Raw genomic sequence first — 26627 nt, 5'->3', positions numbered from 1 at the left:
CCACCTCACCGGTGTGGAACAAAGATGACTTGCTGGGCACATGCAGGGGCAGGAGAACCTTGCTACCTGCTGTGCCTAGCAGACCATGTGGGCAGCATCCCAGGGACAGAAGCAGGCCTCACCTATCAAAAACATAGCTAAAAACCAGTAAGAGATTCTTGAGATTTGTGTGCTGAGCCATCTACGCTTTCTTGCCTTGCCTTTCCTTGTGACGTGGTGACACAGATGAGCCTCTGACCCCCTACTCAGAGCTTAGTGACTCTTACTTTATATGCAATATTCATTATCCAATCCAGTAAGCATTTGTTAAATGTAAGGCACTCTGCTAGGTGCTAAGAAAGCCAAGATGAAAACAAGACAATCCCTGGCCATTTTTAGGGTGTTGTTCAGGCAGCTGTGGGTTGGTCTGGATCAAGAAGTCTTAACTTTATGTGTATGTGTCTTATGGACCCCTTTGACAGCCTGGCAAAGCCTATGGACCCATTCTCAGAATGATATTTTTAAATGCATAAATTGAAATAACTAGGATTACCAGGGAAACCAATTGCATTGAAATAGTTACCAAAATATATTTTCAAAACCCTGTTCACAGACCCCAGGTTAAGAAAAAACTCTTGGTCTGGGTCAGGGTGGGGAAATAGCAGCCTCAAAGCCACCTGTGGCCTTCTAGGTCCTCAAGTAAGACCCTTTGACTGAATCCAAGCTTCACAGAACAAATTGGGATTCAATCAAGGGGCTGTGTGTAAGGACCTATAGGGCCCCATCCCTGTTAGGTGGTCATTGGATCCCTTCCAGTCCTGAGAGTCTGCAATTTGTATAAACTGAGGTACAGACAAGTTAAGGAAATACCCTGGGTCTAAGATCACATCATGAAGCCCAGGGCAGTTCCACCAGCAGCCGGGTTGCTGTGCCTTCTCTCCAGGCTGGGCAGCTCCACCCTGGAAAGCTGGAGCTGCAGCCAAGACAGTTACAAATGACCGTCCCATGGCTCCAGATTGCCACCCAAAATAAAGACCACCACTTTTAATTGTCCCCACTGAAAAATGACAAATAGGATTCCTCTACACAGTCGAAGAAGGTTAACCATGACTCTCCCCACCCAAGGGACCTCATTGACAGCCTTTCCACTCCGGCATCCCCAAGTCTGAGTCAGATAACAGGATGTAAGAGAAAGATCTGGAGAGCATAGTGGACCACGAATTCCATATGAGTTAGCTGTATGATATGGTAGGTAGCCAGGAATTCTGATGCCCCCGACTATCCCTGTTCACCCTCCCAAACTACCACGTATTGAACAACTTAATGCATGTGTTTCTACTCATTCATTTTTATATTAGTGTTTCTAAATATTTGTAGACGTCTTTGTTGTGAATTGGGATGTTTCATTCGCTTGTACCTCCAGTGCCCAGCTCAGGACCCAGCACATAGTAGGTGCTTCGATTTTATCAGCTGTAAAATGGGCACAAAATCCCACCTCCCCACCAGGGTTGTTGTGAGAACCCAAAGAGATAAAACCCTTACACAGGGCCTAGCATACAATAGATGCTTATTTCCTTCCTCCTTCCCAGTCTTTCCTTCCCTTTTTTCTCCCTCCCTTCCTCATTTCCCTCCTTTCTCTCCTTCACTTAGACTTCGCTAAGAGAGACCATGTATCCAGATAATTCTTAATAAAAAAATATAATAAAATGCATAATAATTATAAAAATAAATACGTAATAATAAAAAGTTAATAAAGTTGTCAGAGTCCCTCTGCCCTCACCTTGACCAGACCTCACCTTGAGGGCGCCACAGCTGAAGGAGGCCGTCACTGATGGAGAGCCTCCAGAAGCGGCCAACCAGGGGAGCTAAGAGTCTGGAGTCCATGCCACATGGGATCAGCTGAGATTCTGGGGCTCCGCCAAGTTAGAGATGAAGCTGATCCCCTGATCTTCCAGAGCGGAGCTGGGGTGTGGGCCATCTGCCTCTGTAACAACAATCTGATTCCTTGGCACAAAGGCCATCCTCAAAGACAAGGAGCTGCTCAGATCCTTAACCAATGGAGTCCTCAGGCCCCTGCCAGTTAATTGCATTTCCTCATTTCCACTTATTAGAGTGGTGAATAAGTTAATGCCAACTGGAACTTCTCGTAAGCTCTGTCTCTCCCTTGGGCTCTGTCTGTCTCTACTTGCAGAGGCCTGGTTTGTGGAATTAGTGACTATTCACCTCTCTTGTTGAAGCAGTAACAATTTTAATCTAAACCGCCCCCTGCCCCCCCCCCCCCCATTCAGGAAACAGTGAGGCCAAAGATCATTAGCTGTCTCCAATAATTTGAAAGTGCCACGGTCCCCCCTGGAAAGCATTTAAGCTGAACTTCTTGGAATCCCAGGTGGATTCCTGGATCTCCCTCAAACTCCTCCCGACACAGAAACAGGTCATACCATCCCCCACACCACAGATGTACAATTAATGATCAAGAGACAGACTCTTCTTTGGAAGAGGCCCATGCTGTTGCTACTAAGACTTTCCTGCTAAATCCCTTGAGTATGAAGCTCTTGAGGGGCAGTGTCCATGAGTAGGTCCTACCAGGCCCCACCCAGCATTCAATATGGCTCCCAGAGGTGAGCCTATAAGCTGCGCCTCCCTCCTGGCTATTGAGAAATGCTCCACACAAGAGCCAGTCTGTTCTCTGGTTTGGGCAGCAAGGACCAGAACTGTTGTTTCCATGAGATTCCTGTGAGGGTGCCTACGCTTAATTCCTTCAGGGAAGAGGAAGAATTGTGACCTGTTCATCTAAGCCTCTCACAGTAGCCTAGTTTCTTTTCTCAGACTGCCCAGTTAATGCCATAAGGGATAAAGTCCAATGACAAGGGAACAGGCTGGAAGACTGAGATGTTGTAGTATGGAAGGGAACCATCTCAAGAATGACTGATCCAGGGTCAGTAGCAAAGCACCAAGAGATTGGGTGGTGGAAAGAGCTCCAGACTTGGAGTCATAAGACCTGAGTTCTAATGTCTGTGTATCCATGGGCCAGTGATTTCACTTCTCTCTTCCTTCATTTGCAGAGCTGGCCTGCCTGCTTCGAAGGCCGGCAGGGAGGGAGGAGGTCCTCCCTCCACAAATGGGAGTTGGGATATTGTTGAGATTGCTTGCCAGTATTTCATGCTTTTCTTATTTGATGGATAGATATTAGATAGATAGATGGGCAAGGGAGATCGTTAAAGATGCTGAAACCAATCCATATAGAAGTGGCCAGAGGAAAAATCATCTTTTACCATTATCCTTTCATATTTGATGCCCTGGGGGCTCTTGCAAGTGTATAAAATGAATGGGTTTTTTTTAATAATTGAATATGAATATTCGTGGGCTATACAATCTTCCCCTGTGGACTCACTGAAAGCAACCTTGGGACAACTCCAGGAGCAGGCAAGACGAGGCAGTGGGTTAATATATTCCTTCTCCTTGACCCATTGCTCTCCTTGAGCAATTTTTCTGCTCAGTCTCTATATTTTAAAATCTTTTCACTCCATGGAGTTTGGAGACTCAGTATTTAGTCTAGAAAATCTATTTTTGAAAAGTTTCTTAAATGTTTATGGGTCACCCCATAAATCACCCCAACTGGGTGATTGTGAACATTTTTTTCTATGATGCCGACTTGGTTTTGGTGTAACTTGCTGGTTGAGCTCTCAAGGATATTTGAGGATCTGCATTTGTAGCATATGTCAGTCTTTTGTAATCAGACTGAGCCCCAGATGTGGTGGGCTTAGTGGGAGCAGAGTGGTGGGATGGAGGTAGGCACAGAAGGTTGTAGAGGGAGATAGCAGTGAAGCCAGACCCCTCAAAGGCTGGTATCTCCATTGCTTTCCTCATTGATGCCTCAGGTCTTCCCAGTGGGGCAACTCCGGCAGAATATAGATGCCAGGTGCAGAGTCAAGAGAAGTGGTGAGTGAGGTGACGTTATGCATAGACCAGACAATGACAAGATATTTCAGCTGACTGTAGCAGACTCATTCTGGTCTAGGAGATCAAAAATTGAGTATAAATTTGAATGAATTTTCCTCATCAGACCTTTGGGGATTAAGGGGATTTAATTCAGCTGTGATTTATAATGGTTAAGGAACAACCCGTGAAAGATGCCAAATTATACCTTGGTACCTGTTTCCTTAAATCCTACATTGAATGTATGATTACAGAGTGCTTTTTTAGACATTGTGGTATTCAAGTGCTTTAATAAAGAATTTGCTGTGTGTACGTATACACACATATTTCAAATTGGAAGAGTAGAAAAGCATTTTGATGATCACAAATTTTTTGTGCCTGTGACTTCTGAACATATGGCATCCTTTCTACTTGATGGCAAATGCCGTGGAGGCAAAAACAGCATCCGATTCATCTTTGTGGCTCCCAGAGAGCACAGAACAGTGCCTTCCACTTAGGAATCAATATGCTTTTATTGAAGGAATAACCACATGGAAGTTTGTTGAGATTCTGTAACCAAGCCACCAACCACAACCTAATTAATGGCACACCCTCACCGTCAGCACAATTCCCATGAGAGGTTTAATGTGCAAGCCTGGATACAAAACAGGCCTATCCGTAGGTATCTCCTCTCTGCAGCTTTGCCCAGTTTTCCACCATCTTTTGCCTTGACCCTGCTTTGTGGGCAGGGTCAAGTCAAGAGTCTCACTTCAGGTTGGATTGATTTATTTTAGGTGAATTTAAAGAGGCACAAGTCAAAAGCAGCTTTCTCTTCTCGCCTTTGATTGGGCGCATTGACCTGGTAGGGAAAGGAGATCATTAACAATCCAGACTCTGCATTCCCTCATTCCAATCCTGTATATCACTCAGCATGGCAGACTGCTGAGCCCACAAGAGCACTGACTTTTCCCAGCTCCTTTCATATATATCTATACATATATATGTGTGTGTATATATGTATGTGTATATGTGTGTATATACATGTGTGCATATGTGTATGCATATGTGTGTATGTGTGTGTACATAAAGAGAGAAGCCATTCAGATTTGTGCAGTCCTTGGCACTAAAACCTGTGCCTGCTCCCCTTCAGGATTCGCATTCAAGCCCACAAGCCTCTCCTTGCTGCCATGAATCTGCCCTTCCTCCCCTTTTCAGGCAGGACTTCTGGAGGGAAGGGCAGTGGAGACACAAACCATAAACAGAAGTCTCCAGGCGGTCTCAGGCTCCTCATACTTTCCTGCATCTTTCTGGGCTGGGCCAGGAATGGGGGTGACCGTCTCCTCCCTTCCTTATCCTTTCCATAAAGACTTGGGGATGTGTGGTAGGTGACTGAGGGATGGAGAATGAAACTTCATCTCCATCCATTAGGACACCCCCACATCTGTAGTTGGACAAAAGGAGTCTTTGCAGGAGATGGAGACAGGCCAGGAAATGCTGAAAGCAGTGGGATTTTGGTGCGCATGTCTGAGGAATTTCTGACAGCCCTTTAAGGTTGGCACAGTCCTTTTCATATGTTATCTTCAAACAGTCCTGTGAGGCAGGTGCTATTGGGAAGTCGATTTTATAGAGAAAGAAACTGATGCTGAAGTTGGTTAAGTGACTTGCCCAGGGTCACCCAGCAGGATATGAACTCAGGTCTTCCTTACTCCGAGCCCCTTAACCTGCAACAGTGGAGGGAGTGTGGAGGGGGAGACAGGCACACTATAGAAACAAGGCCAGGGTCATATCCACCCCTATACTGGATCAGCAGGGGTGGGGTTGGGACATAGCCAGGGATACTGTCAGGAAAACTTGGGCTCCAAGGCCTTCAGGCATTGACAAAAGAGGGGTCTTTGATGGTCCTGAGATAAGCGCTCCAAATTTATTCCACACTCCTGGACAGTTCAGCAGCATTAGAAAGCCAGGTATGAGGGTGGGGAGTGGGGGGGTAAGAAAGGCTGAAACCCATGAAATTTGCTTCCCTACCCCTAATACCATGGCACAGAGGCCACATTTAGGCGGGAAAGTGGATGTGTCTAGCCCAGAGAGTTCCATGTTGGGTAGGAGAGGGGAGACATCAGGTAGGAGAGGCACTGTGTAGGAGAAGAGGGTACCAGGTAGGAGGAGGAAGCACTAGGTAAAAAAAGTAGCACCAGGAAGAAGGAGAGGTGCTGGGTAAGAGAAGAGGGTACAGGGTAGGAGGAGGGACTCCAGGTAGGAGGAGAGTCATGGCTGCCTGTTGGAGCAGGACTACTATGCCTGCAACCAAAGAGTTTTCCAGCCCCCAGCCCCTGCCAAGAGGCAACGCTGCATTTCATCTTGTAGGGGCTGGGCTGTTGGCAGGACTCAGTTTGTCCCTTCTTGAGAGGATCATGGGTCTGACAGCCAGTGCTTCCCAGCCCATTTCACAGGCTATAAACCTGCCAGTTTGGAAATCTCACTTGATCCAAGAATAAAAAATAGGCAGGAAAGAGCCCTTCCTCCCCAAATCCAGGGACTATCTCAGGAGGCCTGGGCTGTTCTGGGCTGTTCTAGACATCGATCTAAGACCTGTTTTAGTCAAGAGTAGCAAAGCACTAAGAATTCCAGGGGGAATTTCTGAGGAAAAGTTAAGAAGGTGCAGAGAACAGCTAACGAACTACCAGTTGCCACAGAGGGTCCCAGCTTCACTAGACAAAGGGCTGGAGCATTTGTCTTTGTCCTCAAAACAGAACATGGCAGCTTATGCATAAACACTTTATGGAAGCTAATAGAATTGGTGATGAGGGGGCCGAGCAGCCACAGGCAGGACACACTTCCCTTGACTGCCATGAACGCTGCTGGCTGTTCCTGTATGTGAGAAACTCTCTCCCGCCTCTCTACATTTGCCCAGGCCATCTCTCCTCCATACCCTCTGAAAACTCCTGACTTCTTTTCCACACAGCTGAGACCCCATCTTCTGCATGAGGCCTTCCCTAGTCTCCCCTCCCCATCCCCAGTTATTTATGTTCTTTCCCTCTGGAAATGAATTACTTGGTATGAAGAAAAGTGAGGTGACAGGATGCCAATGAGGAAACGCCCTCTGCCAGGACAGGTCGGACCCTGGCTCATGGTCATGGAGGCAATATGTGTCACAGGCAAGGCTTGACCCTAGCATTCCCATGGGTGAGGCTGACTTTCTCCCCCTAGTGTATACACTTGGTTCATATTGACTTTTGTACTTTTTGGTATGGCCCCCAGAGATTATAAGGCCCTTGAGGACAGGCAGCATTACATTTCTGCCTCTGCATCCCCAGAGCATCCCATGATGCTTGGCACAGAGTAGATGTTTCATGAATGCCTAGAGTTCCATAAATGGAATTGCATTGAAATACCCCATATACCCCCCATAAATGTCCACATTCACTCATCAACTTCCTATCTAGGGGTCCTGAGCTAAACTAGCTAGCTGAGCCATACAAGAGAGAGAGTCGCATTCAGAATCAAGGACCTGAATTTCCCACCTGTAACTCACTTGTGTGACCCTGGTCACTTCACTGCCCTCTAGTGGGCCTCACTTTCCAACTTGGTTAAAATGAGAGGTTTAGACATGGGACTTCTGGTCACTCCTGGCTCTAAATTCTGTGACCCAGGATCCACATCTGGAGGCCATTTCTTACCTTATCAGGAGGCACCAAGGAAACCACCCACTAAGTGCTTGCTTTGTCTGCTTCCATTAGCCAGGAAACATTCTGAGTGAAGGGCCTTGGGGTGATTGGTGGGTGGGGTGGGGGATGGCCTGGGGCCAAAGGGGTGAGAAACATAGAACTGGAATGGAGCTGTGAGGTCATCTGAGCCAGCCTTCTCATTTGACAGATGAGGGAACTGAGACCCTCAAAGGGGCAGTGATGTGCCCAAGTAAGTGGTGGATCCAGGCCTTGGAATCCATATCAAGGCTCTTTCCCTGCCCAGCTGTGTCCTCAATTTCCTCTCTCATCTCCTTTGGAGGTTCTACCAGCCTCTGATGCCCTGTGCAGTGGTCCCTGTGTGGAGCCTTCCCACCTTGAGTCATTGGCCTTTCCAGTCCCTTTATTGTCCTCAAGGACTCACCGTGCTAGAGCCTCAGGACTCTAGGGTCCCCTTCAGAGTTACAGTCTCCAAGTGTGTCCTCTGAGCTTAGGAAAAGAGTGAGAGATGGGGTATCCGTGCAGAGCTTTCTCAGGCCTTGGGGCCCCACTGAGACTTTCCAATGTAATTCCCAGATGCTGCTGCTGGAGATGCACCTTCTGGTAGCTCAGAGTGAGATGGGCATGCCCTGGATTAGATTTAGGCCAGAGGATGAGGGAGGGGAGAAAGCAGGGGCTGAAATGAATAGCTTGAACTCGGGGAGGGGTGATATCAAAGAGAGCATCCCCAGAGAGGCCTCGCAAAAAGAAAAAGACTATGGTACCCACCCTTCAGATGCTTCCTGAGGAAAGCCGCAAATGACTTCAGTTTTCCTAAAACCCTTACCAAGGCAAACAGGGACTGAAACTGGCTGTGCTGCCCAGTACACGAGGCAATCAATCAGTCAGCCAGAATTAACTGCGCTCTTTGATTCTGTAGTCTGAGGAAGAAACACTCAGGGCTCTTTGGATTCAGCCAGGATTTCTTTCTTGGTTTAGACAGCTCCTGCTATTGATTTCTTGCTAGCTGCAAGAGAAGCAACATGGCGGAGGGAAGGACTGGTCTGGGAGTCTGGGGAGACCTGTGTTCTAATCTTTCCTCGAGCATGTTTGCAACTCTGAATAAGTGACTTCTCTCTGAGCTGTTTCCTCATCTGTAAAATGTGAATAGCTATACCTTAAACTATCTACCTCATGGATGATGTCCTGAAGACATCTGAAAATCACCAAGTCCAAAATGGAATTCACTATCTTTCCTCCCAAACTCTCCTCTGCTCTGAACTTCCCTCTTGCTGTGAGGGCTCTGCCAGCCTCCCAGGCACTGGGGAGGCTTAGACCTTGGACTCCTCCCTCTCATTCACCCCACATATCCAGTCTTTTGCTAAACACTGTCATTTTGGCCTTCATCTCTCCTAATCACCCCCTTTTCCGCACTCATACCATCTCTTCTCTAGCTCTTGCCTGGAGTGCTTCTCTAAGTCTCCTATGTGGTCTGCCTGCCCTAAGCTTCTCCTGCTCCAATCCATCCTCTCATTGGCTGCTGGGAGTATTTGGGGAAACTGAAGACCTGACTACATCAACCCCTACTCATTAATCTCCCCTCGTTTCCCATTACTTCTAAGGTAACATATAAGCTCCTCTGCCTGTCATGTCAAGTCCTTCACAACTTTCCTGTCCCCTCCCAACTTTCCTGTCTTCTTACACTTTTACCATCCACATGGTCTACAAGCCGACTTGTCTGACACATGACCCTCCAACCCTCAGCTCGATGCCTTTGCACTGGATCCCAAGCTCCACCCATGCTGAGAAAATTCTCCCTCCTCACCTCAACCTCTTGGAACCCCTTCAAAATTCCACTCTAGTACCATTTTCTAACTAAAGCTCTTCCCCATTCCCCCCTCCTGCCCTCCCACCCCAAACTGCCTTGTAACCATATTGTATGTATCTCCTATATATCTATTGTCCCTGTGTTCGAATGTGATCTCCCTGAGGTTACAGGGCTGTTTCACCTTGGTCTTTGTATATTAGCATCTAATCAGTGCCTGGGACTTATGAAATGCTGGCTGACTGATTGATTTGGTTGCTGTGAGACTCAAATGAAATCATGAGTTTCTGGATCTTATCAAACCTTAAAATTGCCCCAAAGTAGTGCCTGGAACATAGTAGGTACTTAAAAAATGCTTGTTCCTTGCCTTTCCTCCTCCCCCGCTACTTTGACCTAGCTTCTTAGGTAGGGATGCCTGGTGGCTACAGGGCCTCCACATGCTTCCTGTTCCATTCAATCCAATCAACAGTTATTAAATAGTCCTGAGAATCCCCACTGTCCTGGGGATAAAAGGGAAAAGCAAAATGGCACCCACCCTCTTCATCAGCACAATGAGGGGGCTGGGACCAAGGACCTCTGAGGTTCCTCTAGCTCAAAACCCTGTGATAACTTTATGATCCTCTATGCCCAGCCAGGTATTGAGAGGCATCAAGAATCTAATAAATGCCCCCATGTCTTCAAGACATGAAGAAAACAGAGAGAAAACCAGCATGTGGAAACACATTAAGAACCCCACAGGATTAAGAAGCCAAGTTACTCTGCATGCAGACTCAGAGCGTCTGGGCCTGAATCCAAGTTCTGCTTATTGACTAGGCTACCTTGACAAAATCCCATTGACTCTCCAGACCTCAGTTTCCTTTTCTGTGACAGAGAGATTAGATGCCTCTGCAGTCCTTTCTACCTCTAGATGCTATTATCATCATGATGGTAAGAGATCAAAAATTGAACCAATTTAAGAGGACCACAGTGACAAGGGAAGGCATTCTGGGCCAGCTGCATCTTAAGCTGAGACTCAAAGGAGGATTCAAAGAGGCCGAGAAGAAAGGGGAGAGAAGTGAGGCAAGCCTAGATTCATACAAGAGCCAGAAGGTGCATGAAAGGCTGCCTGGTCCAGCCTCTATAAAATAACAGATATCACAGCCACCTAATAAGGTACTGTTGTTCCCCTTTTACAGAAAAGGAACGAAGGCTCAAGGTCCTACATCTAGTAAGTGTTGGAAGTGGACCTTGAACTCAGGTCTTCTAGCACCATGCCACCTCAGTTATAAAATAAGGTTAGGCAAACCAAGATGCACAGAAAATATACTTATGGTCTCTAAAAGAGCCGTCTTTTTTCTCTTTTTAGTATATTGTAATATGTTTAAGTTCAAGATTTAGAGAGAGCGAGAGAGAGAGAGAGAGAGAAGCTTCAACCTGGTGATCTCTAAGGACGATCCCTAATATAGAAGCCCATGGACCAGCTGGAGCTGTCTCTGGTTTTCTTTCCCTGGAGGACAAGACCTCAAACTCTCATTACACTAAGGGATGCTAGGGAGCAGTGAGACAGGCAGCTGGGCAGATATGTCAGCCTGGTTGACAAAACCAGGCACAGCAGTTTGGACTTGATGTGATTGGTAATAGAGAGCCATGGAAAATTTCTGCTCCAAAGAATGAGTGGTACTAGGAGAGCGGTGTTTTAAAAAGATGAGCACACAGAGGTTTACAAGAGTGATGGGAGCAAAGGGAAGCTTCAGGCAGAGAATTTGTGAATCAGCCAAACTCATTTGAGATGCAGTTTTAATCCAGATTTGGTTTCCCTGGCCACCATTTGTCAAGGCTTCTGCCCAAAGAAAATATGGAGAGTATTTAGTGGTTTATATCAATCCTACCACCAGACCATGCCTGATGCGAACAGCATATGAGAAGCCCCTGGGGAGAATGTACAGCCGTGAAATGGTGAGGGGGCAGAGGGAAGGAGAAGAGGGGGATCAATGTCTTCCGATCGCTTGGCCCTTTCAGCCAAGAACCATTCAGGCAAGAAATAGCTTCTTACTGAAAGGTCTCCTAGTAGCAATCCCCTCCACATGATGGAATGAGGGAGGGGCATCCCAACTGACCATTAAGTATCTTCTACCATTAATTATACGAGAACCCTAGACCAACAAGAAATCCCAGAGGTGTGACATCAGGACATGGCTGAGATGTCGTAAGGCTGGACCACTATCTTTCTCAAACCAGCAGCCAGGATGGCTACACAAATCAGGAGTTCCCAGGGGCTATAGCAGCCTAGGCTGCGAGGGTCAGAGGGTCAGAATGTGGCAATGGAAATAGCACTGCTTCTGGAGTCAGATGACCAAGACTCAAGTCTAGGAGCCTCTTTGGGCAAGTCTCTGAGCTACAATGAGTCTCAATTTCTTCAAATGTAAAGTGGGGATCATGTTACTGGTGCTACCTACCTCTACGAGGCAGTTGACAGTGCACTGGACTGAGAGTCAAAGACCTGAGTTTGAATTTGGCCTCAGTTGTGTGACCCTGGACAAGTCTCTCAGTTTCCTCAGCTGTAAAATGAAGAGAACAATAGCACTTACCTCTAGAGTTGTTGTAAGGATCAATGAGCTCTTTGTTGAGCATTTAGCATGGCACCTGGTACATAGTGGGTACCACAGAAGTGCTTATTCCTTCCCTCTTAAAACAATCTGACATTTGAGGCAGCACATACATGCTGCACTTGGAGTCCAATGATATGAGTTCGAATCTCAGCTCTGCCCTGGATTACTTGTATAGCATTAGATGAGTCTCTAACCCTCTCTAGATCTGTTTCCTTCTCTGGGAAATGCAAAGCTTGGCCCAGCTGACCTCCAAGGCCCCTTCCAGCTTCTAACTGATACAATTTCAATCAGATAAGTGAGTATACATCAATATGGCAAGGACAGGTGATTACCTTGGTGTGGACAAGCCCAGAAAAGAAATGCTTCTACTGTTTCAGATCACACCCCATCTAGAATTTATCATCTGACTTGCTAGAGAGCCTTGTGGAAGGGAAGTCATTTGCCCAGGGTTACCACAGCTACAAAGCATCAAAAGTAGGATTTGAACCCAAGTGTTTGTGACCTGAAGCCCGTTACTGTTTTAACTATGCCAGGCTGCCTCTCCAAATAAGTAGAGTCCAGCAAAGGGTTGCTGAGCTTGTAGGGACCACAGAGGTCATTCCATCCAATGCCTCCTATCTTCTTCTCCTTAGCTTCCAAGGCATCCCTCCATGATGCTTCCCCATTCCCTGTAGCTAGAATTAAGCTCTCCTCCATTCTATCTTGGTACTTGGTATTCCTCTACTGTGCTTCCCCTGTTCTGCTCTGTATTCTGTGGATCTGTGTGCACCTCATTGCCTTTCCAGTTCAGCAGTGATGCTAATTACAACTCCCATTGTATTAACTCCAGGGTTGTGTGCCCAGCATCCCAGAGTTAGAGTTGGCAGGACCTTGAAAGGCATCGTGTCCAAACTTCTCATTTTAGAGAGGAGAAAATGAGACCCAAAGAAATGAAATGAACTCTCCCAAATTACACAGATACTAAATATCAGAGACAGAATTTGAGCCCTGGCCCTTTGACTTCAAGTCCAGAATTCTTTCCACTGTACTTACTATGATGAAATTTGAGATTTACAAAAGGCTCTTGTCTCAACAGCCAAGTGGGTAATTCACATATTATCATCCCCATTTCTAGATGACAAACTGAGGGGATGTTATCTTGGCTGAGGAGACATAGGGGCAAGAAAGGAAACCAGTAGAAGGATGTCATGGGATAAAGACCATAAGAAACTTTTGATTTTTGTCAGTCAGGGAGTCCCCACTTTGTTAAAAACCTTACTCAGCTACACTGCTATCTATAGCACTTTCTAATGTTTATCCAGAGATAACATTTCTAATTCTCTTGTCTACAGCTTTTTAACAGACCCACTGTGCTTGTGGATTAGATTAAAAATTCAATGATATTGACAAATGGAGCTGTCCTAGACTCAGTGCTGATCCCAGTTCCAGATGCTCCCTCCTTCATTGCCCATAACAGTGCCAGCAGATGGCCCATTGCAAACGTCATTGATCACTTTGGAGAGTCAACACTGAGTGCCTTTGATTAGTGATATCTTCTCTCTGGCATGTGGTATCTCCTGAGGGGAGGGGAGAGTAGATTTAATGGTGGGGAGTTTTCTTGTTTAAAGTACGAATGTTTCTTAAAAGAAATGTAATGAAGTGTTTCTGCCCCATTTCCAAATACAATGAAAGTTCTCTTAGAGCAGAGACTGTTCATTTTTGTCTTTGTAGTCTCAGTACCCAACACAATTTCTGTCAAATAGTAGGCACTCATTCAAGGCTTGGCAGGCAGCCCAGCATAGAGAACAGAGAACAAGCTTTGAAGTCTGGGAGACCTGAATTCAAGTTTTACCTCTGACACATGTTGGCTGCGTGACTCTGAGGAAGTCACTCAGTCTTTTGGTGCTCTAGGTAATTCTCTAAAACTACAAGTTACAGAGACAATGCCAACCTCCATTGGTAGAAGGAGATTTGTTTTTTTTTAATCAAGTTCCTTATACCAATGAAATCACAAACTTTGTCCCTGTAACTATGTAGAAGCTCCAGAGCAGGATTCCAGAAGCTTTTTTCATGGTTGGCCACAGAAAACATAGAGAGCTTTGAACAAGTAAAAACCAAAGGTCACCTAACTTTAGCTGTTATTTTGAAGAGAAATATAACAAATGTGTCTAAATTGCCTATTTTTTAAAAATTGAGACCAGACCAGACAAAATTTAATGATTATGGAACCGCATATTACTAATAGCTTACATTTTTATTGTCTTAAGGTTTGCAAAACACTTTGTTTATATACTGTCATTTGACCCTCACAAAAGTCACTTTATGACTTAGAAAGTTACTGTCATCCATCGCAGCCCATAATTGGGAATATTCCCCATTTTACAAATTAAAGAAGTGAAAAAGAAAGCTCAGAGTAGACATCAATGCAAGCAATTTAGCCTACATTGCCTAGGCTCCCAGTAGGCCACTTACTAGGTATTTCCAAGCATTAGAAAGGCTGTCACAAGGAAGAAGGAGGAGGCTTGCCCTGCTTGGCCCCGCTGGACTGAACTAGGAGCAAAGTGTGAAAGCTAGAAGTCTTCTAGATTCAATGCTGGGACAAATTCCCAAACCTCTTGGAATCCTCCCAAAGTGGGCAGGGCTGCCTTGGGAGATCTTTGGGCAAAATCTGGTGGTTGTTGGGGAATGCCAGTTCTGGAGTAGAGTGGGCTAGATCTTCTTGGAGATCTATTGCCATTCTGAGATTCTGTTGTCCTAGAAGGGCAGTAATCTGTGGGAACACTGGCAATTCCTCTCATACTTTCCACAGCTCCCTCCCACTCTCCTAGTAAGGGAGAATGCAGACAGTTGAACCCCCAGAAGTCAGCTAATCATTTAAGGGTCTCAGATTTAGGCGTAAAAGGGACTGCTGAGGATATCTCATCCAATTCCATCATCTTAAAGATGAGAATCCATAATATTGAAGTGACTGTCATGGGACCACAGAGGGAGTTAGTGAAAGAGAGAACATGTTAATCCTTGTCCTGTGAACCTGAGGGGAGAATTCAGTCCACTGCAGTGCCCTGACACTCAGGGTCAGGTAATGTCATGTACAAACAATGTTAATTCTTCTTAGAAGAATGAGGCTGAGGACAGATGCTGCTTGTAGATTGTCCCAAGGTCTGCAGCCTGTGACATCCAGCACCCTTCACACCTACACTGGTGATACACATTCCATATTAGATGCCCAGATACAATATGATTTAGATCACAAAAATCAAAGGCAAATAAAATGCCCAAGGCTTCCTCTGACCAAAGCTCATCTCAGTCAGGTGACCTGGCAAGTGAATTTCTTTTGTCTCCAGATTCTTAGAGAAGCCTGCTACTGAATTCTGGTGACCAATTACAAAGTTACTTACTAATTCCACTCCAGAGTAATTTTCAACATGAGCTACCATCTGTCAAGGTTTATTTCCATTCTACTCCTGATAGCCAGGCAACCAGGTCTATTAAGTGCAGGAGTGAACCTAATTCCTGCCCTCCAGGCTAACAATCAGGGCTTCTGAGTCCTCACTAATAGAAATTGTAATGAGACAGAAGCCATGGGGATGAGGCCAAGGTTATCTTTGACATTCAGGAAGGTGAGGAGAAAGAGGGTCAAAGAAGACTGTTAGGCAGGGCCATTTGAAGAGAGGCTGGTGCTCAAATCTTAGAAGGAGAAGAACTGATCTGTTTACGTCTCCTGAGAGTCCCCAAATCACTCAGATGCTTGATTTGGAAAGTAACAAGCTTGTAAGAAATCCCAAGAAAGTAAAGCGTAGACTGAATTCTCATCACAGCAAGTCATTTCCCTGCTCTGAGTCTCAACTTACTCATCTGTAAAATGGGGAGAATAACCCCTATAGTTGTGGTGAGGATCTATGAGCTGGGACTGTGAAATGCTCGGCCAACCCTGAAGTGATTTAGAAGGTTGAGTTGTCATCATCATCGTCACCATCTGCATGCCAGTGGATGCCTGCTGGTCTCTGGTCACCTCAGACAAGGGCTGTGCCCTTTCCCCCACATTCCATGCCTCGCCCTGCCAGCTTGGTTATATAGAAATGCTTGTCTTATGCCATAAATTAAAAATAAAACAGAAGCAAAGAAAGGGCCATTTCAACTTATAATGGGTCGCATTAGGCCTACTTTACAACTGAGGAAACCATAAGCGTTTATTAAGTGTTTCCTATGTGTGCAGCCCTCAAGGGTTCACATTGTCATGGTGGAAATAACATATGCATTGCTGGGTTACAAGATACATACAGCATTGATGAGTGGCAAGGCTCTAGCAACTGAGGGGACCAAGAGAGGCCTCCTGAGGAAGGTGCAACCTGTTGAATCTTGAAGTGATTCGCTCATGGGTCATAAGGATGGACCCACCCGAGGATCATGGGATGGAGTTGAAGCTGGGTTCTCCTGACCCCAAGGTCCTCACTACTTACTATGGAGCATTTGTAAAAGAACGTCCTAAGCAGGGGCTTAGGAAAGTGAACAAGGACATCCTCTGAGCTTCTGGTATCAGCTGCTGTAAGGTTAATTAGAGTTAAAGATCCTCCTGCCCATTAATAGGCCTCAGGTGAAGCCCATTAAGGGATGGGGGGGAGGGGGGAAGACTTGTTTTGTAGGAAGGCCCATATCTTTTGCTAATTAATGAGGCACTAGGTAAAGAAGATTGTGATGCCCTCTGGCTCTGAAAAGTGAATGTGTACTCTACTTTGGGGGCATGTGCCAGAGGAGACTCTGGGTAGCCTTTAAGGAGCCCCCCTCCCTTTGAAAACTCCGATGTTGGTGCTTCTGTCTCTAGTAACTACGTATGGCTATCTGTTGATCTGTGACGATACACAGTCAGACAGTTAGAAGCCCTGTCTGTTCGTCTTTATTTCACTGCTTATACTTTCTCTGTTGGTGAATGTATTTAGATTGTTGACCCCTCAAAAGTTACTTTCCTTTTAGAAAAGGAGATCTAAGAACCTGTCCAGCAGGCCCTTCTGTATATGCCGGGCTCCTTGTTGCTACAGAGACTCATTTCTTGATGTTGACTTGGCCTCACAGAAGAGATATAAGAAGTTACTTGCCCACCTTTGCTGCAGAGGTGGGCTCCTTCAGGTGGGGAACATGATATATAATGTAGACTTTTTAAATGTATGATTAGTTTGGGGAAACTACTCTCCTCTTCCTCCTTCTCCTCCTCCTCCCTCTTCTTTTCCTGATGTTGAACCATTTGGCAAGGCCAAGGACTTAGGTGGCAAGATCTTTCTTTTCTGAGGCTTCAGTGTGTGATTATGGCTATAAAGCCTTTAGGAGCACTTACCAGGCTGCCTCTCCAGAGGAGTTGCTCTGTCTCTCCCTCAGGGTGTCTGGAAACTTCAGAAAGACTGACTAGCCCTCTCTGTGAATAGCAGTTGATGGGGCTGGGTGGTCTGATGGTAGCAGTTGGCCAGATGGTCAGCAATTGGTGGTGATTATCAAGCTAGACCTCTTCTCCGCCATGATTTTTCTCCTCAGTGATAATTGTCAGGGTTGGAAGCATGCCTAGTGGTTTGGGGGATGCTAGGATTGACCTCAAGGTCCTGAATTGTCTCCATCAGAGACTGAAGGGACATGATGCCAAGGGGGTGCTATATTGGTGCTTGGTCCTCCTCTCTCTCCCTCAGGGGGCCTGGCTCCCTGGCCTGCTCTGGAGGTAGTGATTGGCTGGCAGGTGGTGGGGATGACCAGCCCCTTCTTCACAGGAATTGCTTTGCCAAATGATTGTATTGAGGGCTGGGCTGGAAGCAAAACAAGTGGTCAAATATGTCAGATAGTCAACAAGCAGATATTAAGTGCCTGTTGTATGCCAGGCACTGTCCTAATCGCTGGGGATCCAAAGAAAGTCCAAAGACAGTGCCTGCTTTTGTGGAGCTCTCACAGTCTGATGCAAAGAACTATGTACAAACCAAAGACACACATGAACAACTTGAAGGAAGGAACACACTGGCACTAAGGGGTATCAGAAAGACTTCTTGCAGGAGGAGGAATTTTACCTGGAATTTGAACAAAGTCAGGGAAGCTGGGAGACAAGGATGAGGAAGGAGGAACAGCATCCCAGATATGGAGGGGAGCCAGTGGACACTCAGAGTTGGGAAGTAGGAGGAGCAGCAAGGAGGCCAGTGTCACTCACTTGTAGAAGGGATACTTGTGCAGGGATGCTCTGAACCAGATGATCTGTGAGGACCCCTCACAGCTCGAGAATTCTCTAAAACAAGGGTCACACTGTGGCGCACCATCCCTTTCCCACTTCTGGGCTGAATTTGCTTTCTTGATTACACTGGATAAAAAACAGATGAAAGGGGGAATCCTTCAGGTTACTCAGAGAAGAAAAAACCAACGCTCTTTCCCATGACCTCAGAATATCGTGGTCTTGCATGATCTCTCCACTTCTGCAGGGGAGAATCAGGGCCTGAAAGGATGCTGACCCAAGAGTGCTCCCCTCTGCCTCTGTGAGGGTAGAGGATCCTCAAAATTGAGGGGACAGGGGATCTCTGGCTTTACCACCTTTTCAATCAGCTTATGCCCCCCAAGGAGGAGAATTCCTGAAGGATCCTTTGTACTCATCAAAGGATTTGTCTCTCTGTGTGTTCCAAGATTGGATGCTGCATGAGGGGGGAAGCAGACTCAGGAGGGACATGTATCTTCTGATAGATTTGCTGAGCCCAGGGTTTCTGGTTTGATCAAATGAATTTGAAGAATTAGCAAATGCTCGGCCCTTTCTTGCCTCACCTCTCAAGCTGGTTTTGTTGGCAACTACTTGTTTCAGTGGAAAGAGCCCTCTAGGACCTGGCCCTAGGAGTTAGAGAGCTAGATTCTAGCTCCATCTCTGTTACTGACTTTATGGTCTTGGTTAAATCACTTAAACTTTGTGGATCAAAAGGTCTCTAGTTTTGTCAACAGCTTCATCATCCTCTTGGGGCAACCAGGTGGCACAGTGGAGCACTGGCGCTGGAATCAGAAGGATCTGAGTTCAAATTCAGCCTCAGATACTTACTAGCTGTGTGACCCTGAGCAAGTCACTTAGCCCCAATTGCCTCCCCAAAAAGAGAGGGGGGGATAAAAGTCTCCCCAGCTTTCCAGTCACCAAGGTTTACATCATCAGCATTATCCTTGGTACTCCTCTCACTCCATACCCAGTTACCAACTTTGCCATTCCCATTTCACAATACCATTCCCCTCCCCTCCACTGGCATCTCATCTCTCATCTGGACAATTGCAAAAGCTGCCCAATTGGCCTCCCTGCCCCCAGCTTCCTCTCTCCCAACCCATCCTTCCACACCTGCCCAAGTGATTTTCCTCCAGCACTGCTCTGACCATGTCACTTCCCTACACAAAAGACCTCTGTGGCTCCCTCTTGTGCTTTGGACAAAGTATACATTCTGTTTATTTTTAAAGCTCCTCCCAGCATCAACTTCCCCTGGTGCTCTCTACATTCTAGCCAAACTGAACTATGTTGCACATTCTCCGTGTACTGCAGCCTATTTCCTACCCCCTTTCCTTTAAGCAGGCAGGTGGTGGTGATGATCAAGCTAGACATCTCCTTTACCTCCATCTCCCAGAATCCCTGGCAGCATTCAAGGCTTAGCTCAAGTGACTCTTTCACGAAGCTTTCTTTGATTTCCCCCTCCTCTATGTTACTTTGCATATATCTTCAATTGATGGGGTCTATAAGTTTCTTATTTCCATGAAGAGGGAGCAGAGGCCCAAACCTGCTGAGTCTTGTGGTCCTTCTTCAAACCTCTGACAAGAGCATGGTCACCAAAGACGTATAAATAGTCTCAAATGTCCGGGCAGGCTGTGAGGGATCATCGTCAGGCGCCCAAGCACCCCAGGGGAGATTGGCAAGGCTCTGGGCCTTTTACCAAAGTGGAAGGGAAGTAAGAGTCCCAAAGAGCCCGTTAGCCTGGAAACCCACATGAAATTGTTTCTCAGGAGGGCATTCTGGAGAGGGCAGAGAGAACAGAATGGAAGGGAACCAGGAAATGCCCCAATGTGTCTTTCTAGACCATGCAAATGGATTAAGGTGTCATGTTTCTCCATAACTGTGAACATGGAAAGCGGCAGCAGGGCTATGAAAGACCCAGTCAGTCCTGTGGGGCTGTTTAGGCATAACTGGGGTCCATAAAATCATTTCCCATGTCTGAATGAGTAAACACAGGAGGGGAATAGTTTACATGAAATCGGTCCTCGGCCCTCCCGGGAGCTGGCAAGGGCTTGATGGAAAACAGAATGAGGAGTCCTTCTGGGAGTGTGAATGGACAGGAGACCATCCGGCCTCTCCCTCTTATTTCATGCCTGCCAGAATGCAGCTTTAAATAATTGCAATCATGCTCCACCATCCATAAACCCAGCTTCCTAGAAAAGGATGGCTACCTTCCTTTTAGAAAAAAAACAAAGTTTATTGGTGTTTTTTGTCTTTTACATTGCCATCGCTTCCCAATACATTACTTTGAAACAAGGGCCAACAGTTATACAAAACTGACAACACATTCAACATTCTGTCCCTGTCACCCCTCATCCCTCTCCTAAAAGGTAAGAGGTTATGTGTTGGCATCTGTCTTCTAGGTCCAGGCTTGGTCATTTTTAGCATCAATTGCCTTGACTGATACTTTCAAAACCTTGGGAGGTCAACACTCTACTGTGCCTCCTTTAGGAAAAAATGGAGTTTTCTAACTCAGGGGTAAATTTCTGCCCCATCACCTCCCATTTGTTTCTCTGTCTGAGATTATTTTGTTTTCTCCCTACAGGTAAACAATGAGAATGTTGTGAAAGTCGGTCACAGACAGGTGGTGAACATGATCCGCCAAGGAGGGAATCACTTAGTCCTTAAGGTTGTCACAGTAACCAGAAACCTCGATCCTGATGATACAGCCAGGAAGAAAGGTATGTTTCTCAGTCATACTCTTGTCTGGTCAAGCCAGATGGGACTGGTGGGGCGGGGCAGAGCAGGGGAGGAAAGGGAGGAACAGGAGACAAGAGCATCCCATTCATTCTCATGACTCCATCTGAGAACCATTCCCCCATTTTTAGGAACTGCTTTTGTAAATGAAACATTCATGCTCAATGTGTTAAGACATTTATAAAAAGAGCGTAGGAGATGCTTTTTCTCACTCCCTGACAAGAAATCTCTTGTAGCCTTCCCCCTTGTCTTGATTCCAAGTTGAGAAGTAAGAAGGAAAGCATCCCACTGGCCTTGTGTCATGGTCAAAGCCACATTCACCATTGTTTGGAATCAGTCATCCAGGCCCTTCCCTCTAGTACACAGAAACTCACAAATGTAAGTGGGCTAGGGACAAACTGGCCCAGCCTTAGCAGGGAGATTTGGTCAAAGTGGCCACTTATAGCTGCTGGGAAGGTGGGGCCACCATATTTGCCAAAGTCTCAAGAGGTGCCTTGGTCCTCTCCTCCTAAGATCTGCAAAGCTACAAGACCACAGAGAGTAAGGGGAAGAGTGGTGGCATAGAACTTGTCTTCCAACCTAGCTCTGCCACTACGTTGTCCAAACCTCTTTCCCTGCTCTGAGCCTCAGTTCCATTCTCCATAAAAAAATAAGAGGATCATGACTTGTGATCAGTCCCTCAGGGGTCCCTCCAACTCTCTAAGTGGGGAGTTAGGACTGGACAACCTCAGTTTCCTCAGCTGGAAAATGAATAAATTGGAAAAGGTGGTCTCTGAGATCCATTTCAGCTCTAGACCTAGGACCGGAAGTCTTGTGATCATTGCCAGATCCGAGCACTCCTGAAAATGTATAAGGTTACTCAGCTCCTCTGTGCCAAAAAACAGACCTAGGAGCCCCACTGGCAAAGAAGTATTTACTAGTGAGGCTTTGATGTGGGGATGGTCTCTCGTTTTCATGGTCTGCCGGGATTCACACATTTACCTCCATCTCCCCAAGGGCCTTACCTTGACCTAACCCATGTAGCAGCTGCAACCTGCCTACAGGTAACCAGTGAGCTGTTAGCTGCCCTGCTTGTGCACAGACCCATATGAAGTTAGAGTCTCACTTAGACCGAGGCCCCCAAACCAGGACAAATCCAGATAAAAGGGATCTGCAAAGTCCTGGACTTTAAGACAATGGATTCTTTTCCTTACCCACCTTAGGCACCAGCCCTTAGCACAGTGCTGCTGGGCACACAGCACTTAATAAATGTTGATTGATGGATCGATGAGTCTTATGTCTCTATCCAAACCATGGGTGCCTTCCCCTCTGGCTTCTGAGTTGGAAACCCACAGAACATTCAGAGGTGGGCCCCAGGGAGGGCCTAATGGGGTTTGATTCTCCCCAAGAGGCTGTGTCTATGCACAGATTTACATGTATGGAGGTAAATAGCAGCTCTGCCTGGAAGGTCCTTTCATATGCCATCATAAACATACTAATTTGTCAAGCCCACTGTGATCAACTAATAATTATAACCCCAACGGAACTCATGGAAATATCCCGCAATGTGATGCATCAAAAGATCACTGAGATGCTGTTTCAAATCCAGCCATCCCCACCCTCCGGAAACAACTTTCTATATCTGCGTTCTCAGCAGAGCCCTGCCAGGGCAAGACCAATGGCACACATGCCAGGCTATTTCCATGGTTCGGGAAAAACCTGACCCTGTTGGCCTGTGTGAATGGCCAGGGTTTGGGGCAATAGATCTGACTATTGACGCTTCTGTGTCTGCTTTTGTTTACTCTTCTGCAAAGCCCCTCCACCTCCCAAGCGAGCGCCAACTACAGCCCTGACCTTGCGGTCTAAATCTATGACCTCCGAGCTGGAAGAGCTTGGTAAGAAAGCCTTGTTGTCTCACCAGCATGCTGCAGTAGTGGAGATGAAAAGGAAATGTCAGGACTGCCTGAGGTCCCTGGTCCCTGAATGAGGCCCCCCTCCTGCTCACGCAATCTCAGAGAGGCCCTGGCTAAGAATGCTCCACTCTGGGCACGACCCAAGATGTGCATGCCCCCACCCCCCACCGCCACCCCGCATGTCCTTTCTTAGAAGCTGCTTTCGTCCTTGCCTGGTTTGAAATTGAAAAGTGTGGGAAGAAATATGTTTGTGTAACTTCATATATCACCAGTCTGACATCTCTCTTAAAGTTGTTCTCTTTTGTGTGTAGTTGATGTCATCTCTGTGCTTGTATGTGTGTACGTGTGTGTGTGTTTGTGGTTGGTGAAGTTTTACACAATGAATTTTTTAAAATGAGTTTTGCCCTTTGATTTTATCTAATATTGTTCTGTTTTGAATTTTTGGGCCTCTCACTAGTGGACAAAGGTAAGTGGCCAGGTGGGCAATTTCAAGGTCCTTTTTCTCTAATTAGCTCTCAGTGGACACTACTGAGGAGTTATCCCAGAAATGTGAAAATATGTGAGTGAAGAGACAGACAAGCACACTGAGAGAGAGAGAGACAGAGAGAGAGAGAGAGAGAGAGAGAGAGAGAGAGTTATGTGTGTATATTTGTATATGCAGATAATTTCCAGTCATTCCACTATTGAAAATATACCCATTTTGAAGAAAGAAATTATCTAATATCCTTTTGAGGGATGGTGTTGAAAGAACTCTGAGTCTGATGAGTCTGGGCAGCTAAAATAATGAAGGTTATCTTTTGCTGATGACTATATAGGAAGCAGCCTCTGCTGTCCATGTGGGACATGTGTCCCCACTGGTCTCTACACTTGTTCAGTGAATGGGGAAATATAGATGGGAACTACTCAGGAGACAGTTTTAGGGTGGCCCTTTTTCCTGGTTTTAAATCATGCTCTACCCCACAGAAAAAGCCATGGGAAAGATGGCAGCCTTAATCATAAAGAAAATGGTGGTGGCTTGGCAAAGTCAGCCTGGGTTTGAAGCTTGAAGTCCAAGTCATCATTAGCAGAAACCCAAAAAAGAGATGAGTGTTCCTGGCACCAGGAGCAAGGGCTGATGGGGACAGGAAGAGCAATCCCTCCCAGAGACCAGCAGCCCCAGGCTTGAGACTCTGAGCTGGTGTCGTGGCTCCAGATTGGCCATAACTTGTGGCTTTAGAGTTGGTTTGTTGTGTGTTTTTCTCTGTCTTGGTCTTAAACTAAAACCATTTTTATCATCCTTTAAACCAGAAATAAGACTGTCACCCTGAACCCCTTCCCTCATTTGATTTTAGAAAGCAGTTCTATTTTCTAGAAATGCTTAGACAAGAACGACAGCCCCTGGGCTATTCATCACATACTCCACATTCCTAGGGTGCAGGCCTCTAAGTATCCTGTTTTCCTGCTTCTATCCATACCCCAACTTGTCTATGCAACCCAGAATTGAACCCTGTGCTGCAGGTGGGTTCTGGGCAATTGTTTTTTTTCAACCCAGATGTAAAACTTTACATTTCTGCCTGTTAACAAACCTTACTTAATTTGCCCCATCACTTTAGCCCACTGTGATCTTTTAGAATCCTAACTTTGTCACTGAATATGTCAGATATATCTCACAGTCTTTTGTCATTTGCAGATTGGACAAGGATATCCTTGTCCTTGATAGACAATACAAAATGGTAGTTTAAAAAAAAGGAGAGATCCCTGTGGCATCTCACCAGATCCTTCCATTAACACCTCCTCTTGGGGTCTAGCCATTCAGCAAGCTCTGAGCCCACCCAAACTGAGCTATCATCTCACTGACATCTTGTCCACAAGGCCAGCATGGTCAGTGCTTCCCAGAAGTCTCACTGTCATATGCCTATAGCATTCCCCTGTTCTACACGTCAAGCAACCCTTTCTCAAACACTTTGCATCATCACTGATTCCTAAATATTCCCAAACCATGACATAGTCTATTCTTCTAATGATTTGTACTATAATTTTTCCAGGAATAAAATTAAATAGAAGTTCAACTCACAGGTGTCAGATTTGAAAACTTTACATCCTTCTGTGATTTTTCTTAAAAATTGGGACAATATTTTCCCGTCTCTAAATCTGTGGTATCCTGCCCCATTTGGCAAGCTCTCTCAATCCTCCATGGTGCCTTCATCATCACATCGTTATTTAGCATGACTTAGACTCATACAGAACAGATAGATACTCTCTTGCCATATTATCAGCCATCTTGGGTAACCATAACCACACTGTCCATCCAATTTTCATTCTGCTTGGCCAAGAAAAGAAAAGAAAGATGAAAGATGAGTAGGTCGTCCTTGTTACCACTGTCCATCATCATCCTATCCTGCCTGAGCTAACATTTACATGGCACTTACTATGTGCTAGCACTGGGCTAAGCACTTTACAAATGTGATCTCATTGGATCCTCAGAAATACCCTGGAAGGTAGGTGCTTTTATTTTTCCCATTTTACAGATGAGGAAACTGAGGCAAACAGAAATGAGGTGACTTTCCCAGAGTCACCCAGCACTGGATTTGAACTCAGGTCTTCTGAACTCGAGGCCTAATCCTCTATCCAGGGCACCACAGCTCTGTATGTCCTTAACCTTACTCTCCAGTTTTGGCACATGCTCCTTTCCTGTTTCTGGCGCTCCGTCTACAGTACTGTGCTGCTACTTTGGATTAGTCATCTGTTCCTCCCCCTTGTTTCCATCTTCTCTGTGTGCTTCATTGAGGAGTTCCCTGTGTGGCCACATCTGTGTCTGTTGGCAGTCCCTTTTTTGCTTCTCAGTGGAGTCATTTCTGCTTGTTTTATGAATCTCATTCCTGAAGGCTTCCCCGTAAGAGATGAAGCCATTGTCCCCTTGATGTTCTTTCCCTGAAACCCTTACACCCCCTTCTTCACAAATCTAAGGGTTATCTCTGATTACACTCGCTTTCCTCCTCTCCCTGATGACATGAACTCTGGGGGAGGGGTCATTTGCCCCACTACTTCCAGTGGTTTTTTTCCTTTAGCCAATAAGTCAGTCAATGAGGATTTATTAAGCACCTACTGAGTTACAGTAACTAGGCTTGGATTGTGAATACAAAAGGGACCAAAAGACAGTCCCTGCCCTCAGGGAGCCCACAGTCTACTGGGGGAGACACAAAGCAAGCAAATACACGCGAACAAGCTATAGGCTAGTTCTCTTTGGTTAGCATCATGCCTGGAGCAGCAATTCCCCACGTTGCTTCCTTTCTCTTTTGAAGGCCAATACTATCATTAAGGCAAATTACAAACTGATGACCTCTCCTGCCTTTGGCAGAAAGAGAGCACTGGAGCTGGGGTCCTGTTGACCCCCTATCATCGCACTATCCTCCTCTCATTCTGTTGGTGATCTATTTCCTGAATGCCCCATCTGATTTCTCCTTTGGGCCTCCCTCAAGGGTCTCCACCATGTTGCCCCCTTCAAGTTCCCCCATTCCCCCACATCTGCATATCTACCGAGCCCATGGTACCACTCTGCTCTCCCTATGTCGATCCCCAGCCCAAGCCTCAGAGATCAAATGAATGCATCTGCAGAAAGATGGGCATTTTTGTTGCTGACTGTCTTTTTGACAGTTGCTGGTTCTCTTTTCTGAAAGACCTCATTCTATCCCATAGCTGCATTCTCTGTGATACCAGGCTTGGTCATCTACATGGGCAGCTTTTTCTCTCCCTCCCTTTTCAAGAATTGTTGATCAAAGTCACAGAACTCCAAGGATATGTATGCACATACATGTAAATGATGTATGTGTATATTTGTGCATGAACCCATAGATATCATGT

The 26627-nt window shown here is 46.0% G+C and overlaps 1 protein-coding gene across 10 annotated transcripts in view; it reads left to right on the top strand.

The window, feature by feature from the left end:
- Nucleotides 1-26627, top strand: part of SHANK2 (SH3 and multiple ankyrin repeat domains 2) — a 709321-nt gene that overhangs the window by 634194 nt on the left and 48500 nt on the right. For 9 of the 10 annotated variants that reach the window (XM_072639430.1, XM_072639427.1, XM_072639424.1 and 6 more), the window contains 2 exons: nt 20744-20879; nt 22689-22769. In XM_072639430.1, coding sequence (XP_072495531.1) covers nt 20744-20879; nt 22689-22769 — 217 coding nt within the window. The remainder of the gene's footprint in view (nt 1-20743; nt 20880-22688; nt 22770-26627) is intronic. The other variant, XM_072639425.1, reaches the window with a different exon arrangement.

The sequence above is a fragment of the Notamacropus eugenii genome, chromosome 2 (genome assembly GCF_028372415.1).
Source record: "Notamacropus eugenii isolate mMacEug1 chromosome 2, mMacEug1.pri_v2, whole genome shotgun sequence".
NCBI classification, from domain to species: Eukaryota; Metazoa; Chordata; class Mammalia; order Diprotodontia; family Macropodidae; genus Notamacropus; species Notamacropus eugenii.
This window is presented reverse-complemented; position numbering and strand designations above follow the sequence as displayed.